The sequence below is a fragment of the Tachyglossus aculeatus genome, chromosome 20, assembly GCF_015852505.1.
Source record: "Tachyglossus aculeatus isolate mTacAcu1 chromosome 20, mTacAcu1.pri, whole genome shotgun sequence".
Lineage (NCBI taxonomy): Eukaryota > Metazoa > Chordata > Mammalia > Monotremata > Tachyglossidae > Tachyglossus > Tachyglossus aculeatus.
The window spans coordinates 4,743,464-4,763,868 of record NC_052085.1 but is presented as its reverse complement, the minus strand read 5'-3'; the positions used below and the strand labels follow the sequence as shown (position 1 = coordinate 4,763,868).

General features: G+C 44.4%; 1 protein-coding gene across 1 annotated transcript in view; it reads right to left on the bottom strand.

Annotated features, from left to right (window-relative positions):
- KL (klotho) overlaps positions 1-20,405 on the bottom strand; it is a 29,505-nt gene that overhangs the window by 3,188 nt on the left and 5,912 nt on the right. Inside the window, 3 exon segments of the mRNA XM_038761769.1 lie at positions 1,243-2,344; positions 4,631-4,899; positions 6,806-7,316. Of these exon segments, the coding sequence (XP_038617697.1) occupies positions 1,243-2,344; positions 4,631-4,899; positions 6,806-7,316 (1,882 nt within the window).

The following is a 20,405-nucleotide window of genomic DNA, read 5'->3' as shown; positions in this document are numbered from 1 at the left end:
AACTCTTCTAAAGTTCTACCTCTTCCGGGAGGGCTTCCCTCATTAATTTTTCTTCTCTCCAGGGCATATTCTCCCAACTGTCACCTCCTCACTTTGGCACTCACAACCTCCCACTATGCTTTTGCTTGGTCTCAAGCCGGTGGAAGTTTCTTGAGGGCAGGGAAGATAGCTTGAGCTGTGGTTCTTTCCCAAGCTCTTAGCTCTCACATTACCCTCAGATTCTGGTCAATAAATACCATTACCACTACTACTACACAGGCACAGTAGTTAAAAATGATTTTTCCCATCCTACGTCACAGTATGTACCTTCAAAATATGCCTACCGATCGGTAATATTTACTGAACACTTTGGGCACAGAACTGTATTAAGTGCCTGGAATTGAGAATGAGATCACTGTACCATCAACTCTAGAGTAAGGCCTATGAAAGCATGAACGGTGTGGACAGCGGGTCTCCATAAATTTAATTTCAAACTTAATGACTTCAGTTCTCCCTCATGCACAGGGAACTGGAAGTTTTGCAAATTCAGTATGCTCTCTCACACCCTCTTTACTATTTTTTGAAAAAGAAAAGATAAGAGCACCAGGAGCCTCTGAGCCAGAAAATGGTTCCTGCAGGGAGCCAGCTGACTCTTGCCCATCCCCGGACCTAAGTGGAGGCGTGATTCTGGGTGGGGACTTGGAAACCTCTTCCTTCTCTGCAACCCCATTTGGGAAGCAGGGAATTGGATTTATATTTTTTTATTTTTTGTCTTTCATGACACCGTGAAGCAATCTCTCAGAGCAATCATGCATCTCTCATGGAAAGAGCCTGTCTAGTGGACGGCTTATGTCTACAAGGAACTGGGAAGTCCTGTTACTACAGAGAAGACACAACCCCTCATGTCTAAAAAACCCACCCTCTCAGGGTGCTCCATTCCTGAAGGTACCCCCAAAACCAGATAGCCAGAGGCATGGAGCAAAGTGGGGAACCTCTGAAGACTCCCTATAAATACTGTCCACAACACAGCTCACTGACCGCCCCCCGGACCACCTGGACTTTTAGACAGAGGAGGTGGGAATTGACGTCTTTCAGACTTGAGAGTTTCAGTCACCTCTTTAAGGGCAGGGATCCGGTCTACTAATCTGTATTGTACTCTCCCAGGTAACACACATTCGATAGATACCACCGACTAAATGACACTGAAAATAGGGAAGACCAAGAGGCTTGAGAGCTAAGGAGCTTACAAAAAGGGACTCTTACCTTTTAAGGCTTCATTGATGTAATTCTGCAGATAATACCCCCTCAGCTTATCCTGCATCAAATGAGGATCATCGTCAATGCCGTTGGAAGTGATGTAGATGGGGATGTCGCCGTATTTGCCTTTAATCCAGTTAAGGACCTTGCGCAGCCCCCAGGGCACCACGGCCACCATTTTGGGGGAGTTTATCCAGGTGGTGTCTTTCATGGGCTGCACTTCTAGATAAGCATCGTACTTGGCCGGATTCTCCTTTTCCCAGTTCATCAGGATGGTTGTGTAGTGGCTCAAGGCAAAGAAGTCGAAAGAGCCCCGGATCAGCTTCTTCTCCTCCTCCGTGAAATAAGGCAAGAGGAAGTTGTTTTGCCTGTGCAGCCACTTCCTCATCACCTGGGGGTAGTCCCCGCTGCCGAAGATGGGTTCGGCGAGCCAGCCGATGCCAAATTCCAGGACGCGGTCGGTCACCTCTTTGTCTTTCTGGGAGAAAGGGCAGGCCGGCTCCACCCAGTTGGCTTCCAGGGCTATGGAGATCTGGCCCTTCTGGGAGCTTCGAAACGATCTGTCGTACTCGTGCCAGGCCAAGGCGTGGGCTATCAGCAGGTTATGCCCAGCGGAGTAGGTCAGATTCTGCAGGAAAGGTTCCTTCATCGTGAGCCACAGTTTGACGTAGGGGCCGAGGTCTCTAAAACAGAGCTGGGCGTAGTCCACGAAGGCCTGGATGGTCTGGGGGTTCTCCCAGGCCCCGTGCTTGGCTAAGGAGAGGGGGAGTCCTTGGTGCTCCGGGGTGTACTGCCACAGAGCAACCACCGGCGTGATGTTGACCCGAGCTAGTTCGCTAACAAAACACCGGTAGTAGTACAACATCGTATGGTTGACTTGAGACTGGTTGCCCAAGGGGAGAATCAGGTCCCACTTCAACGAGAAAAGAAAATGAGTTATGTGCATTTCCTGAAGTAAGGAGATTTGGAGTCTGATGGTAGCGAAGTCCACACAGTGTGGCTCCCGCTTTGGGGTAAAAGCCCCGGCCACTTTAATAAGCTTCTGGCTCTCGCGGACATCCCACAGGTATATGTTTGGGTCAGTAAACTGGGAAAGAGTTGTGTCTACCTAAGAAAGATAAAGGAAATATTAGCTTCAGCTGGACAGGCAGGAGAACCTAAGAAATTAAATAAGCCGTAACAAGAACTACTGTTGGATGAATTCAGCCCAAACCAGCATTTATTGAGCACCTACTGCATGCACAGAACTGCGCTAGGTGCTTGGAAAGCCCAAGGTCCCTGTCAAGGGATAAGGCTGCCCAAACAGACTGGCTTTGAAAATATTTACAAATAGAGTAAATAGAAAGAATAACTGAACACATAGTTGACTATATATAAGTAATGAGGATGGGTATAAATGGCTGTAGAGTTGCACAATGCTTCCCTCATAGCCACACTTCAAAATTAAAAATAAATGAATTTTCCTTCCCAGCACGATCATTTTCGTATTCAAATGCCTGTTCTACATGTGGTAAAATGCATCTCTGAATGAAACAGATATGAAACAAATGAAATACGGTGTATATACTACAGGACAGCTAATGTGTCTAATTGCATATATAAGCCAATGGAAAGAGGAATGAGTAGATCAACCTGGAACATTTTAAAGTAGACGAAAGATAACCAGAAAGGAATAATCTTATTTCAGGGCCATACTGAGATATGATTCACTTAACAGTAAGAAAATCATTGAAATTAAAGACCAACTTTTCTAAATAATTTTTCTTTAATCATCTCCACTACTACTACTTAGTGACTACTACTAAGGTAGTAGTAGTAGTACTAACAACTTTTCACTGTAGGCAGCAAAAGATACATGTCTTGGGAAAAACTGGCAAGATTCAAAAATAAAATCAAGCCAAGCTCCTTGAGGGGCCAGGACATTGACTCCTACCTCTTCTGGACTCTCTCCAGTGCTTAGTACAGTGCTCTGCACACAACCGGCACTCAATCAATAAAGCTGATTAATATTTCCCTTGCCCTAGAAAGGTACAAACTGTATAACGTTCACTCGGCCTATGTCATAGATGAAGGCCACTTTTCTAAATCTCTTTTAGGGAGCTCTTCATCTGACCCTGTTTCAAGCCTAGTGGTTACCCTACTCCAAGTAAGCCCCCCACCCATTTCCTCTTCTCCCACTCCCTTCTGCGTCACCTTGACTTGTCCCCTCTATTCTTCCCCCCTCCCAGCCCTACAGCACTTATGCACAAATCTGCAATTTTTTTTTTTATTAATGTCTGTCTCCCCACCTTTAGAAGGTAAGCTCGTTGTTGACAGGGAATGTGTCTGTTTATTGTTGTAATGTACTCTCCCAAGCACTTAGTACAGGGCTCTGCTCACAGTAAGCGCTTAATAAATACAACTGAATGAATGAATGAGTCTGGAGGGATTTTACCAGGCCGCTACACATCAAGCCGCTACCTTCTCTGGAGGGGCCATGCACAGCTTATGAAGCAAGGTAATAAAACAAACATGTCAGAGGGAAATTGTTTTTCTGGAGAATTGTCCCTTGTAGATTTCCAATGCCTACATTTCCACCGATACTGTGGGGAAGCTGTCAGGGACATTTTTCCACTGTGATGGGCTTCGCTGTAGAAAATGTTTGAATGCCCTTTGGAGGTGAAAGTGTTCAGAGCTTGTAGGGTTGGTGCTTTCTGCAGAGCTCTGGGTTGACCAAATCAAAGCGTTAGACAATTATTGATCCCACAGGCTATTGTTTCATCGCAACCACTGGCCGGTTAGATAACAAATAATGGCCGATATTGTTGAGTCGGTTTGAAAACAAGAGGGTCACAAATGGGGTTTGCAGTACTTATCCAGAGGAACAGGGACACATTTCCCAGCCTTTTATAAAACAAAAAAGTCCCTTGAGTTTTTATTTTGAGGAAAACGTATGGGGACATTTGGGGTTTCCAGTATCAGTAAGGTGGATTTCAACTTTGAAAGGTTTTTTTCCCTACTCATGTAGTGCTCTCAGGCATGACAGTCCGAAAAGAGAAGGAAGAGTAAATACAACTGCCCATGTTTTAAAGGAGTTTTTCCTCACATTAACTTTCTTCTCACCCCACCCCTGACTTTGTGGGGGTAGGGCTGCTTTGTTGGTTGTTCTTAAGAGCACAGTCCTGGAATCTAGACTTGGATTCTAATCCAGGCTCCACCACTTGTCTGCTGTGTGATTGTGGGGAAGTTACATAACTGCTCTTTGCCTCAGTTTCCTCGTCTGTAAAACGAAGATTCAATACCTGCTCTCCCCTCTTCTCTAGACCATGAGCCCCTGTGGAACAGGGACTATGTCTAACCGGATTAACTTGTATCTACCCTGGGTGGGAGGACTGATTGCAGCCCGCAGACTCACTTGAATGTAGTTGTCGACGGTCCCCCAGGCAAAGCCGCAGGGAAATGTCCCCTCAATGGGCTGATTTTCAGGTAAGGGAGGAAAGCCATTCCTCTCGATCAGCTTCTGGTAGAACAAGGCTGAAGACTTGGGCAGCAACTTCTTCTCGCGGCTCAGGAAATCGACGTAGAACAGTCCGCGTCTAATGCTGTACCCTCTGTGCCATTCAAAGCCATCCACGAGGGACCACGCAGTGTACCCAGTGACATTGACCGCATCATATTTGATGGCTGTGGAAACAAAGACAGAGGAAAAAAAAAACCACATTAGTGAAAGGGAGTACAACTCTCTGGCATCTCCACAATTCCCTGGTGTTCACCGACCGGGCCGCCCAAGGGTGGGGAAAAATGTGACAGGATCCAACCCTGAGACAAACCCATTTGGATTCTGGAAGACCACCCCCTCCCCCGGGGCCGTGGGGGCTGCAGGCCAGGGCAGGACGAAGGCCACCATGGATCATTTCCCAGGAGAATTCCATGTCCTCATAGGCATACCCTGGGACTGCTGGGATTGAGCACAGACCCACTTCTGGGTTGGCCCAGGGCCCACTGACCAACTGGCTTGGCCTTGGGATGAACCTCGGGAAGGGCAAGGAGGGAAGGACCTGGATTCCTAACACGTGCCCTTCACGGATCGGGTGGGTAGGAAGGCTTTGAGAGGTTCAAAGGAAGTATCAGCATCATGACACTGATAAAAGCACACCTTTTAAAAAAAATGTTTGTTAAAACAGATATTTAGAGTCAGCTGGCCAACAATTTGGTAAAAATGCATTTGGTAAGCTCAGGTTTCTTTTCTGACTATGTGTCAACTTGATCACTTCTAAAATTTCACAGATGACAGAACCTCAAAAGCAAGTTCACCATAAATACGATATCATCATCATCAATCGTATTTATTGAGCGCTTACTGTGTGCAGAGCACTGTACTAAGCGCTTGGGAAGTACAAGTTGGCAACATATAGAGACAGTCCCTACCCAACAGTGGGCTCACAGTCTAAAAGATATGCGATATGCGATATAGGATATGCTACTACTGGGCCTGGTTTCTTGTTTTGTTTTTTGTATTTCATTCAAAGGTGATTTTTTTTTAAAAGCACAACAATCCTTACTTCTACAGGTGGTAGAAACATTTCTTCCCAAAAGTTTCATTTTTTTTTCCCTGTCAAAGGACCATCTTCAATGAATGCTTATTAGGTGCTAGATGGCTTGAAATCGGGTAGTAGCATAGAACTGAGAATCAGGTATTGAAAGCCCAACAAGAATGTGGTCACTTCACTTCTACAGACCTCATTTTCTAGACTACATATTGAGTCAATAATACTAATAAAAGTGTGAAGGGCTTAAGAGAACTGAAATTTCAAAATTACTCTTCAAGTGCAAAGGGCAACTGTTGCTGTTATAATAATGTGCTTGGGTGTCTGTCCTCCCTGGTAGCCTTTTGAGGGCAGGGACAGTGCCTTCTAACTTTGTAATATTCTTCTAAGTGCTTAGGACAGTGCTCTGCACTCAGCAGGTGTTTGATAAATATGATTGGCTACTCAACCTGATTAGGTTGTATGTACCCCAGCACTTGGAACAGTGCTTGACACACAGTAAGAGCTTTAACAAATACCATCATTTTGAGAAACAGTGTGGCTTAGTGGATAGAACCTGGGCCTGGGGGTCAGAAAGGCCTGGGTTCAAATCCTGGCCCTGCCACACATCTGCTATGTGACCATGGGCAAGTCACTTCACTTCTCTGGGCCTCAGTAACCTCATCGGTAAAATGGGGATTAAGAGTGTGCGTCCCATGTGATACAGGGGCTGTGTCTAACCTGATTAACCTGTGCCTACCCTAGTGCTTAGAACAGTGCTTGGCACACAGTAAGTGCTTAACAATTTCCATAATTTTAATATCTAAACTGTACATTTGTTGAGGGCAGGGAATGTGTCTACCAGCTCTGTTGCATTGCACTCTCCCAAGTGCTTAGTACAGTGTTCTGCACACAATAAGTGCTCAATAAATACCATTGATGATGATGAGGATGATCAGGCTTCTTTATAATGGAAACTGACATATAAGCTACCTAACCTAATAGACGAATTTTTTTCCCTAAAGGACCTTGGTAGGAAAACAGCATTTGATCCAGAGCCATACCTTTTAAGGTTTCCATAATGAAATTTTTGAGATAATACAAATATTTGGCATCATCTCTCTGGGAACTGCCAGAGACAAACCAGCCATTCTCCACAATGAATATCTGGGGGTGGTTATATTCAAGGTCTATCCAGGTAAGGAGCTGCCTCAGACTTAGGGATTCCAACTGCTGGAACTTCATTTGAGAGTCCAAGAGGTGAAAACTCAGAGTTGGTCCAAAGGAAAGAGCAAAAAAGTCAGCCGTGCCCTTGATGAACCTTTTCTCGGATTCAGTGAAATCAGGCAGAAGAGATGAGAGGTTATCCTTCATGCTTTGGGGGTAGTCGCCATCTAGAAATATGGGCTTAGCAAACCAGCCCAGCACGAAGTCAAGGGACTTTTGACACTCTTTGATGTCATTCTCAGTCATGTTTTGAGGATTTATCCAATGGGAGCCAAGTGCAATGGACACTTGGCCTCCTTGAGTAGGACGAAATGAAGTATTGTAGAGATGCCAGACTTTGGCATGAGCCTGGTAAGAAGAAAGACCACAGTGATTTGCCTTCAGTTCAGTCTTGATAAACGACAGCAATCACAAATCCCAGCTTTGATCACAACCAACCCGCTTCCCAGCGCTTCAGATTAATGTCACTCACGAGGGAGGATTAAGTAATGCCATTGTTCAACGTAACATGCTGGAGGTTCAGATTTGGGGGGATGGGGGGAGGGCTGAAAACTCTGCAGAAAGTGAAAGTGTGGTGTCATCTAAATGGGCTTTTTGATTAATGCGAGGAAGATTTTTTTTCAAGCACCAAACCCAAGCTGGTTCAAAATAGGAATTTCTAAATAAGATTGTCTGCTTTGGGCTGGATGGGATTCCAAAACTGTGGCACTGCTCAGAGAAATTTCCTGTAGAAAGGGCTGGTTTGGGCTCAGATCTGCACAGGGCTAATCTCACATTAGGGCCCAGCCTACCATCAGCGGGTACTGCACCACCCAGACAGAACCAGTGCTTATGGAGCCTTATTCTCCTAGTCTCACCTCCAGATCAATACCGGAAGGAAGCTCATCTTTTACACTTCAGACAGTTAACGATTTTCCTCTCAAGTCTATAAATTGTCATTCCCTACATTATATATGCTGGTTCTCTTGTTTAAAGGCATCAGGCTGAAACACCAGCAATCCTTTTATTCTGAATGTTACTCCAACAAGTTGAGTGTGATTAGAGAGTGGCCAATCTATTTCATAAATTGTGAATGCAACGTATCACAGTTAAATTAGTACTGACAGATGACAGTGCTCTATATCCAGTTGGCCAACAGTGAGGCTCTCAGCAAAATACTCTTTGCATGCGTGCATAACTCTTATTGAAATCAATGGAAGTGACCGATTAAGGTAAGTTAGTACACTATAGGAGGCATGCACACACAAAATTTCTCAGGAACTGAACCCAATTTAACAAAACTGCAGCTCTTAGAGAAGAAACAATTGGGATCAGTAGGCCTACCCGCGACACATTCTAACTGTACTATTTCTATAGTTACGTGAAGCTCAATCGGCGTAATGAATCAATGAATGGCATCGAATTCACAATCACTCTGCACTGCGCATCAGACACTTTTCAATTTCCTCTTGTATAAAATCCCCAGTAAATTGCACTTGAAATTATTGAAAACTCTCCAAAATAGGCTAAAAAAGTTTACTAGCTGCCTCGGGATAATGCTGCCCTCATTTCAAAGGATGATTCATTCATCCAAACGTTAGATTACTCAAAGGAAAAAGACTGAAGGTCTAGCAGACAGAGTTACAGGCAGAGTTGATGTGACTGTGTCTGACCTGATTACCTTGTATCTTCCCCAGGGCTTACAACAGTGCTTGACACATAGTAAGCACTTAACAAATACCACAATTACTTTATTATCATTATTATTAGTATCATTTAAACATCAATTTGGGCAGACATTCATCTGAGCGCATTAAGGGCTTTATATGGAAAGTAACATTTATCAATTTCTGTTGAGTTCCTCTAATGAACAGTTAAAATAAATGGCTTACCTAAAAAAAAAAATCACACTGAGTAGGCTTTTGGATTACATCAGTTTTAAAATTTCTTTCCAAGATGTTAACCTAAGGCACATTTGATGATTTTTCATTAAATACCTGCCACCTCCCCCGACCCCACCCCCAGCCCATGTGTCTGGCTGCATTTGACTGGATTTGTTGCCTAATATTCAGGCTAGCAGAGAGCAGGCCCGGGAGAACTGAAGCCATAAATACCCCTCCCGATGCCCTGCTTCTAGGCAGGGAGGTGCTGGACCACTCGACAATAATACATCCGAGATATTCCCAGGAGGTGACTTTACACATCCCCTTGGAATAGTATTCCAGTGCCTTATAACCCCGTTAGGAAATTCTTATTTCTGACCCACCTACACCATGCTGACATTTAAGCCTATTTCCTCTTGTTTAATCCTCAGAAGAAATGAAAATGAAGGGATCACCCTCCTTTATTCTCTGAGTGCATTAAAGAAGCCTCTCCCTGCAAGATGTAGTAAAGAACTGGGGAGTCAAAACAATATGCATAATAATAATGGTATTTGTTAAGTGCTCACTATGTGTCAAGCACTGTTCTAAGCACTGGGGGAGACACAAGGTAAACAGGTTTTCCCTTGTGGGGCTCACAGTCTTAATCCCCATTTTACAGATGACGTAACTGAGGCACACAGAAGTTAAGTGACTTGCCCAAAGTCACACAGGTGACAAGTGATGGAGCCAGGATTAGAACTCACGATCTCTGACTCCCAAGCCCGTGCTCTTTCCACTGAGCCATGCTGATTCTCTAATAATAGTGATGGTATTTATTAAGTGCTCACCAACATACCGAGCACTGTGCTAAGTGCTGGGGTACATATAAAATCATCAGATTAGGCACAGACCTTGTCCCACATAAGAGGAAGGAAGAGCAGGGATCTTATCTCCATTTTACAGATGAGGAAACAGGCACAGAGAAGTGAAGTAAGCGCTTATTACAGTGCTCTGCACACAGTAAACACTCAATAAATATGAATGAAAGTGAAGTGACTTGCCCAAGGTCACACAGCATTATCTTATTATTATTATACTAGCATTACTGTTTTCATTGAGGATGAGAAAAGGAGTGTGGTTCGGAGGAAAGAGCACGAACCTGGGAGTCAGAGGACCTGGATTCTAATCCCAGCCTTGATACTCACCTGGGCAGTCACAACTTCTCTGTGCCTCAGTTTCCTCATCTGTAAAAAGGAGGTTCAATACCTGCTACCTCACCCCTTTTGACTGTTTGCCTCATGGGGGTCAGGGACTCGGGTTCGCATCTGCCCCAGCACTTAGTGCAGTGCTCAGTACACTGTGAGCACTTAAATGCTGCACTTATTATTATTGTTGTTATAAACAGCTATATAATAAAATCCTGGAAGTCAGTATTTTAGCACTGAAGTCATGCTGAACATAACCCAGCTTCAATGGGTGGGACATACTAGGAGAATACAAGACCGTATATTACTTAAAAAATAGCCAGTGAGCATACTGTACCCACCAACTGAAATTGAGCAATCCAAAATGAGGGAGAACCAAGGAAGCATTTTAAGGACACATTTAAACAAAATCTCCAACAATGCCGGATCCCAGCTGATAACCAGGAGACTATTCAGTGAGATCAACAGACCAACAAATTCCACCCACGTTTTTCAAAAGCTATTCTTTGTTATACAGTTCTTTTTGACTGATTGAATTGCTCTGGAAACAACCGTAAAGTAATGCCTACTGCAGATGTAATGGCGTGGAACACTCTGCAGCCTCACTTTAGCATCTGTTTCTTAAGTTCCTTGGGCCTTTGAGACCAATTCTGACATAGCACATATACTGTAAAGATCCTAAAACTCCATCATGATTATAAAGAGCTCTCAGAGTTCTTGAAAGTAACATATCTAATGATAGGTTGACTTCATCTTACAACCCAAAAATATTATAGTTTTGCTCTATTCTGCACTCCAACCACCCCCACTCTATTCACTATTTCCTGAATTTCTTCCAGGAGTGACAATATTTCTTTGGAGCCTCCAGCAAATTCTAAAAGAGCTACAGGGATCAAAGCAGGGCGTGATATTTCCCACTTTGGAGAAATCTAACAGTTTCAGCGCTTTCAGAATTGTATTATCTGAAGTGCTCATTCAGAGGAGGGTGTGATGATGTCGATAAAGCATTTTAGGGGATCTCAACAACTGCTTACCAAATAAATGGGTGAGGGGATAGCAGCAGCAACCCATCCACACCTGGTACTCCAACTAGCTGCCTCATAACATGTGCTGTTGGCCACACATGGAGCAGGAAGCAGTGTGTACATGGCCCAGAGCAGTGCAAATCCACCCCCTGGAAATCCTCCACCATTACTGGAAAAATCAATTCCGCCACACGTGCTATTGGTGGTAGAACTCCCCTTCCCTGATTCCAAACCCTAAAACTGCAGTCTTTTGTGAGGAAACAGCCCATTACTGATTTCCCGGTGAGGTTTTTTTGGTTTTGTGTGTGTGCGTACAAATGGAGAACCATCTGCTCTGGGATGTCATCTGGGGTTTGTCTAGAGATCCTGGTTTAAACATCAAGAGGATGAATTATAAGTCATTATTATTATTGCATTTGTTAAGTGCTTACTATATACCAGGCACTGTACTAAGCACCGAGGCAGATACAAGCAAATTGGGTTGGACACAGTCCCTGTCCCATGTGGGATTCACAGTCTCAATCCCCATTTTACGGATGAGGTAACTGAGGGACAGAGAAGTGAAGTGACTTGCCCAAGGCCACACAGCAGAAAAGTGACAGAGCCAGGATTAGAACCCATGATCTTCCGACTCCCAGGCCCATCCTCTATAGACTATGCCATGCTGCTCCCATTTCCCGCCCATAACAAGATTACAGTCTAGATGGGGGAGACAAACCTTGCCATAAATAAATACATGATGGCTATGTACGTAAGTGCTTTTCTCGACAGAAAAGAAAAACCACTAGCCCAAAAGCACAGAGGAGGTAAGTGGCAGAGCAGAAACCTGAACCTGTCTTCTTGACCCATGCTCTTTCCGGAGGTAAAAGGTACCAGGTGGGTAGAGGAGCCCACAAAAGGTCAGAAAAGAATCAGCAATGATCTTGATTTGTCCATTCAGTTTCACTTAAATTGTTCCACCCCTTGAGAAAACTCCTCATTGCTGAAGTTCACTTTTTCACTCACAGCTTTCTTGTCTTCCTTTTTGAAAACATCATTTTACATACTCTGAGTATCACTTCCTCCCACTGGTCAATTCTTTTATGTCTGTCTTCCTTGCTAGGTTGTACATTCCTTGTAGGCGGGGATTGCGTGCTCTACTGTACTCTCCCAAATATTTAGTATAGTGCTCTATACAGAGTAGACACTCAAATAAATATTACTGATTGATTTCTACAGAAAACAGTCCGTAGGCTTAACATTTCCACTCTACAATTTTCAGATTTTATCACCATCAATTTCAGCTATTAATCAATCATATTTGAGTGCTTACTGTGTGCAGAGCATTGTACTAAGCACTTGAGAGAATACAACATAATACAACATACACATTCCCTTCCCACTAATAAAAACTGATGGATTCAGCAACTACATAGGGACTGAAAGTATAATTTTCTATCTACAATGTATTAAACAGGGTGAAAATTAAGCTCTGTTGGATTGCTTAGGGCTGTAAGTGAGACAAGAATTGTTTTTTAAATCTGGTGGCCAATAAAATAATCCTTCCCCTGCCCCTCCACACACATCCACCACGGAGCTTCAGTTGTAAAAAGAGATGATGCAGCCTCCTTTTACCAACAACAGGTAAGATAACTGCTGGTTCTCATAAAAAAAAAAGGCATAAAAATCAAAGATCCCATGAGCTCTTACCCAAAATTAGCCCTGATATTGGGGGTCATGTAAGGTAACCCTTTAAACTCTGAATAGTCTTCCTGTAGTGGTGTCTCTACCACAGACTGAACCACAAGCAAGCCGTACTTGTTTGCTTTTTGGAACCTCACATCTTTCAGAGGAGCTGAAAGTGATTTTCATAACTCACTTTAGGGAACAGCATTAAATAAATCAGATTAAGTCACTTGCCTTATAGCACAGTCTCTCTACTGGGTAAATTCACCTCAATAAAATCAATGCTGCTTCCTCCAACTTAATGACGTTTGGACCCCCCAGGGAGGACCTGCTGCAGGGACCTGGGAATGAGCAGGTCAGCTGAAGCAATAGCCATCTGTTGAGGGGCTATAACTGGGGTGGGAAGGGGTAGTTGCCTGCAGTGCTGCTAAGGGACACTCCATTCAGGGGATCTGCCCCCTTAGACTCTCTGGGGGGAAATCTCAAACCCCTTCTAACTCCAGGGCTCCCCCTTAGAGTGGTGGGACAGAGATGGGTCACCACAGCAATCCCACCTTCCTCTTTGCGGTATTTTTTATTTTATTTATTTGGGGGGGGGGGGGGGGGGCGCGTATTTGTTAATCACACCCTCTGTTCCGGGCACTCTACTAAGCTCTGGGTAGATACAAGCTAATCAGGTTGGACCCAATCCAAGTCTCACATGGGGCTCAGGGTCTTAATTCCCATTTTACAGATGAGGTAACTGAGGCCCCGTGAATTGAAATAACTTGGCCAAGATCACACAGCAGACAAGTGGCGGAGCTGGGATTAGAATCCAGGTCCTTCTGACACCCAGGCCCGAGATCTCTCCACTAGGCCCCACTACTTCTCGTGGATCTTGTGGGCCTGCCCCTAGACAAGGGGCTGGACTCACCTGAGGTGGTGTCCCTGAGATGTCAGGTAGGAATTTTGTTGTCCGTCTCCTCCTTCTAGACTGTGAGCCCACTGTTGGGTAGGGACCGTCTCTATATGTTGCCAACTTGTACTTCCCAAGCACTTAGTACAGTGCTCTGCACACAGTAAGTGCTCAGTAAATACGATTGAATGAATGAGTGAATGAATGAAAAGTTATTGAGCGTTTACTGTGCCCAGAGCACTGTTCTAAGGGCTTGGGAGAGTACAATTCAACAATATAACGGACACCTATATATATGTATATATGTTTGTACGTATTTATAACTCTATTTTACTTGTACATATTGATTCTATTTATTTTATTCTGTTAATATGTTTTGTTTTGTTCTCTGTCTCCCCCTTTTAGACTGTGAGCCCACTGTTGGGTAGGGACCGTCTCTATATGTTGCCAACTTGTACCTCCCAAGCGCTTTGTCCAGTGCTCTGCACGCAGTAAGCGCTCAATAAATACGATTGAATGAATGAATGATTGAATGAATGCCGACGGCATCTTCAGGAGGCCGGCAACAGCCACTGGGCTCGGCTCAGCCCCCAGTGGGTCCCAACCTCAGAAATCCCTACAAGCCTGCGTGGGCTCTGCTCCGAAGTCAGTTCCCGGGCAAGGGCAAAAATGGTGCTGCAGATGCCCAGGGAGAACTTGCCCGGTGGCCCCTTTCCCAACCCTCAGATGGTCTCCCAGGAAAGGGTCTCTGTGGCATCCCCTTGCATCACACCAGAACATGAAAATACCAATAACTAATTAAGGTGAATGGGTGACTCAGCTATACAAAAGACATTACAAAAACAGAGTGGCAGCTGCCAGCTTTGTCAGCCTGGTGGGCACTAAAGATGGTAGATTCCCCCTGGCATCATCTGTTATTGGTTCCAACTGCTGGTTAAGGCTCTGAATGACTCCAACTGATTCAGGCTCACTTCTGGGGTGCCTTGGGCGGACCAAATGCAGTAACCAATGAAACCAATACAAGTCAGCAAGAGGAAAATACCCATTCTTTTCTCAGTCATTCAAGGACTATCATTTTACTAAATCATGTTTAGCTGTTTACAAGTGGTTGTTTCATTTTTTTCTGCTCATTGGATTCCCCAGACCCCTTGACACCTTTATGCCTTAGTCCTTCATTTCACAGTAATCACAATTGTCAGCTGCCACAGCAATCAATTAACTGCTACACCTGAATTCCACAGGGTACTCTCTGAGACCACTTCACTATAAGCTCAGCTCCTGGAAGCAGGGATCATGCTTATTAACTACTGTACTCTCCCTAATGTTTAGTAGAGTGATCTGCCCACATAGTAAATAACTCAAAAAATACTATGGATTGAATTGATTGGATGATAATAGAAAATATGAAGTCCAATCTGGGTCATTTATACAAAATACAGTACATCACCTAACAAACTTCAAGTAACCAAGTTGGTGAAGGGTGTCAGTATTTTCATTTAATTGTATTTATTGAGCACTTACTGTGTACAGAGCACTGTCCAGACTAGGTTTTGGACTGATCTTAAAAACTGAACAAATGGTTAAATATAGCAGGGAAATTAACTAGGGAAAAAAGTGAGGTTTTGTAGTTAGAAGTTCAGTGCGGTCTAGTGGAAAGAGTACAGGCCAAATATTCAGAGGACCTGGGTTCTCATTATGATTCTGCCACATGTCTGCTGTATGACCGGTGGGCAAGTCACTTAATTTATCTGTGCCTCAGATAAGATTAAGATTGTGAAATGGGGATTAATGGGGATGGGGATTAAGACTGTGAGCCCTATGTGGGATGGGCTGGGTCCACCTAATTATCTTGAATTTACCCCAGTGCTTAGTACAGTGCCTGGAACATAGTAAGTGCTTAATACTATTAAAATAATAATTTTTAAAAGCATCAATAAATATTCAATGGGGAAACCAACCACTAACAGATGAAAACATCTGAGTGTCAAAAGGGATGGCAAGCAGAATATTAATTCAAAAAGCATACTATGTATTGGCCAAAAAAGGTTAAAACATTTGGAGTACTTGAGTAGTGCCTACCCTAAAGCAGTGCCTAGGCATTTGGGTCTGTGCTCCATAAACAATTTGATACACCACCCCCACAGCATTTATGGACTGATCCATTTATTTTCAAGTCTGTCTCCCCCAGGGAGATTGTAAGATCCTTAAGGGCAGGGATCAGCTCTACTGCATTTCCCAAGCACTTATTACAGTGCTCTGCACACAGGAAGTACTCAATAAGTGCCACTGTTTGATTGTGAGGAGAGGATTCATACAATAATAATAATAATAATAATGGTATTTGTTATGCACATACTATGTGTCAAGCACTGTTCTTATAGTGCACTGGTTCAGGTTTGGGGCCTTGAACTTTACCTCATCTGTAAAATGGGGACAGACTGTGAGGTCCACACGGGACAGGGTCTAACCCGATTTGCTTGTATCCGATCCAGTGCTTAGTACAGTGCCTGGCACACAGTAAATGCTTAATAAATACCACAATTATTATTGTTATTATTATTGTTCTTGAATGGCTATTAGGGGGCCAGTAGAAGGATAATTACTTCATGGACAAGGAATACGTCTTTGGTTTCTGCTGAATCTCCCAAGCATTATTACAGTGTACCTCATTCAACAGCCATTCAATAAATACTATTAATAATAGTGATTGTGGTATTGCTTAAGCTCTCACAGTGCCAAGCAACACACTGGGTTAGATACAAGATAATCTCAGGCCAGACACAGATCCAGTAGGAGGAAGACTATGCAATGAATCTCCATTTTGCAGATAAGGAAACAGAAGAACAGTGACTTGCCTAAGGCCAGGCAAATGGCAGGAGGCAGAGTCAGCATTCGAACCCAGATCCATGCTCTTTCCACTACACCAAGCTGCTTCTACTACCACTACTGGGTAGGAAAAACAAGGTAAAGGCGATTTCATTTTACACTATGCAGAGCTGAGATGGGCACAAGATTTAAAAAGTGATGAAATGTCAAATCCTAGGGAAGGTGTAGCCTCCCCTTCAGCGAATATTTTAAAAACTAAGTTATCTGAAGCGATAGGATAAAAATCAGGCACGATAACAAACAGTTAAAATGACAAACAGAGCTTAGCAAAGTCCTAGAGAAATCAGGGCACTTCTAAAAGATAGGATATACTTAGGTTCCGTTCAACATTTTATTTGCTTAAAATTTCGTGGGAATGTGGGCTTTTGGGGGAATATTGATACTAGCTCAGGGAACTGAACTAAATTAAACCACTCCGGTCAATCAAAAGTATTCACAGAGAGCCAGTGTGCAGAGCACTGTGCTAAGTACTTGGGAGAGTTCAAAAGAATTAGCAGACATGATCCCTGCCCTTGGGAAACTTACACTCAATCAAGAAATATGAGTTTGGAGGCTCAACTGACTTGCCAGCACAGCCTTTAGTCAGCAGTTAAGCACAGAACTTAACTAGTCCACAGAACCAGATTAAGCCCAATGCCAAAGAAACAATCACCCAAAGCTCAAGGTAGCCGTGAGGGCTAGTGAAATCCCAGTGGGCTCGTGTGAGCCACACGGGGCCAGGAAACTCCCAAAAGTTATATTCCTACTGCCAGTCTCCTTCCTGGATCCAAGACACTCCTTCACTCAAACTTGGTTACCGAGTGATGTGGTGGGGTATAAATGAACTCCTGATCCTCAAAACCATCCCCTGGCTCTCTCGGTCAAAGCAATATTTATGGAGCACCTACTATGAGCAGAGCACTATACTGGGTGCTTGGGAGAGTACAAAAGAGATAGTAGGCCAGGTCCCTGCCTTCGAGGAGCTTCTAACCTAACAGGGAAGACAGACACTGAGAAAGTCCCCAAACCTGCCCTGTTTCAGGCCGCAAACACCCACTCTGACAATTCAAACATACACAGGCTGAAAAGACGACCCTGCGGCCTCTCAAACAGTGACTGACTGTAAGACCTAGAGAGGCGACCCATTCAATGCTTTTGCTCTCACTGGGCGCTCAGTACACTCAGTACTTTAATAAACCGTTAAAATGACAGAGCCTAGAGAAATGAGAGCACTGATTAAGTGGTTAAAAAAATTAATTGGTTAAAAAAAAGCAAACAGATAGGGCACCTGCTAAAAGCAGACAGTCCTGTTATTGTACCTTTGTAATGCGCAAAACTTTTAAGAGGGGAAAGTTGTGGTTGGCTGACACACAGATAGCTGGATGGGTTCAAAGAAAAGTTTGCAAATGGATGGAAATTTCTGAGTCAACAAGGCTTTAGACTAACCGGGTTAGAGGGTTTCAACTTGTTCTGCCCCTGAAAGAGGTTTGAACTTCATGACCCTGAAGTCTCTACTAAACTGGTGTTTCTATTGTTGTTATCATTAATATGCCACAGGTTAATATTTTACAGAAATTAACATTTTGTTTGCAGCGCCGTTTTACCAACCATTTTATTTTTTGTTTCGAAGTCCACTGCATATTTCAGTGAAGAAAAATAGCAAGTGGTTGTTTAGTCACTACTTCTATGTTAAAAGGCTCCTTAGGTGGGTTAATGATCAGGAAGGTTAATGAGTACACCAGAGGACTACACTTTTTGGATATTGGAAACTTGGAAAGCACAACTGAATATCTGATTACATGGGCATACTAATTCCCCAGTTTGCAACTGGAATAAGCACTGAAATTGTTATGAAAATATGGCCATCTGTCCTACATTAAAACTGAGGCTGTACTCTAACTTCTAAAAACCATAGCCTCCTCCACTCTAAAACTGATCATCTCTATGATACTGATGTGGAATACATAAATTATTCAGCCCACAGTCTGCTAGACCACTCAAAACAAGCTTGACACCCTTTCTTCACATTTCTAAAATCAGTCAGCCTTTTTTTTTCAAATTTAGAACTTAGTGGTTTTATTTGCATAGTATGGTGGAAATCACATCCAGAGTTCATCTTTAAACCTCCCCAGTGAATAAGATATGTTTTATTTTGAAACGACTATTCCTACAAAATGCACAGCCGTCTAATTGGTCTGACTACGAATTATACACTCTTCCCACAAACCTACAAGCTTCAAAGTGGGTCAATACATTCGGAGAAAAACACGGAAAAAAATTGCATTAAGCACTTCGCCAGGGCCAATTTACCCAAACTCAAGGCTGAGTGCCCCGCAACTGCGTATATTTATGCAGGATCACTCATAACGTAATGAAAACAAAGTACATACTACATATGTCAGCATCACGTGCCTATTTTGCTCAAACTGACTCCAAAAGCGTTTTCATGGGAAAGACAAAATCCTGTTTCCTCTCAGAAAACAAACAAACAAAAAAACATTTAACCACTCCGAGTACTGACAAGTTGGCTTTGTGTCCGTTATGTATATTTACAGATTTGATATTGGGCACATATTTAAGCCAGATTCCTAAAGTTTTCATCACTGCACATACACATACGGACAAGCATTTTAACAGGTTCAACCTCCATCGCATACATCAACCCATACGGGGAAATAACTACCCCAGCAAAGTCTGGGGGGCATCACCTCGTAGCCGCTACACTCTCTTCTCAGCTGCCTCCAAAGGAATCACTTACACCTCCAGAATGCTCCTCTCAAACTCTTTTCTCTGAGGACACGATTCCAAAAGAAAAAAAAAAAAGCCGGGCCTTTCCTCCCTGGATCCAGCCTGTTCCCTCCACGTGCTCCCCTGGCCCCAGGCTTCATCGCTTCCCCCAACCTCCGGCTGTGTTCCGGAGACCCACGCTGGGGCCAGGTGCAATCAATCAATCAATTGCATTTCTTGAGCCCCTCCTAGGTACAGAGCCCTGCTCGGGTGAGCACGATCCAGCAAAATTAGCAGACGTGTCCCCTCCCCATCTTTCCTGTGATTGACACCATACACCCGGATCTCCTGGGGGCACCCCCTCTCTTTCCAATTCATCGATGGTATTTATGAAGCGCTTACCATGCGTAGGGCACTGTACTATGCGCCCGGGTGAGGTCGACCCGGCGGAATCAGCAGACCCGTCCTCTGCCCACAAGAGAGGGGTGCCCTTCTCCTCCTTTCCCGTGACTGCCCCCCTCCACCCCAATGCCCATGAGGGGGTCCCCTGTCTTCCGAGACCCATTTGGGTGCCCTTCTCCTCCTCTACCATGACTGCCACCCTCCACCCAAATGCCCATGAGGGGTCCCCTGACTTCCCAGACTCATTTGGGTGCCCTTCTCCTCCTTTCCCGTGACTGCCCCCCCTCCACCCCAATGCCCATGAGTGTGTCTCCTGATTTCCCAGACTCATTTGGGTGCCCTTCTCCTCCTTTCCCGTGACTGCTCCCCTCCACCCCAATACCCATGAGGGGGTCTCCTGATTTCCCAGACTCATTTGGGTGTCCTTCTCCTCCTTTCCCGTGACTTCCCCCCTCCACCCCAATGCCCGTCAGGGGGGTCCCGTGTCTTCCCAGACCCATTTGGGTGCCCTTCTCCTCCTTTCCCGTGACTAACCCCCTCCACCCCAATGCCCATGAGGGGGGTCCCCTGATTTCCCAGACTCATTTGGGTGCCCTTCTCCTCCTTTCCCGTGACTGCTCCCCTCCACCCCAATGCCCATGAGTGTGTCTCCTGATTTCCCAGACTCATTTGGCTGCCCTTCTCCTCCTTTCCCGTGACTGCCCCGCACCACCCCAATGCCCATGAGGGGGGTCCCCTGATTCCCCAGACCCATTTGGGTGCCCTTCTTCTCCTTTCCCGTGACTGCCCCCCTCTACCCCAATACCCATGAG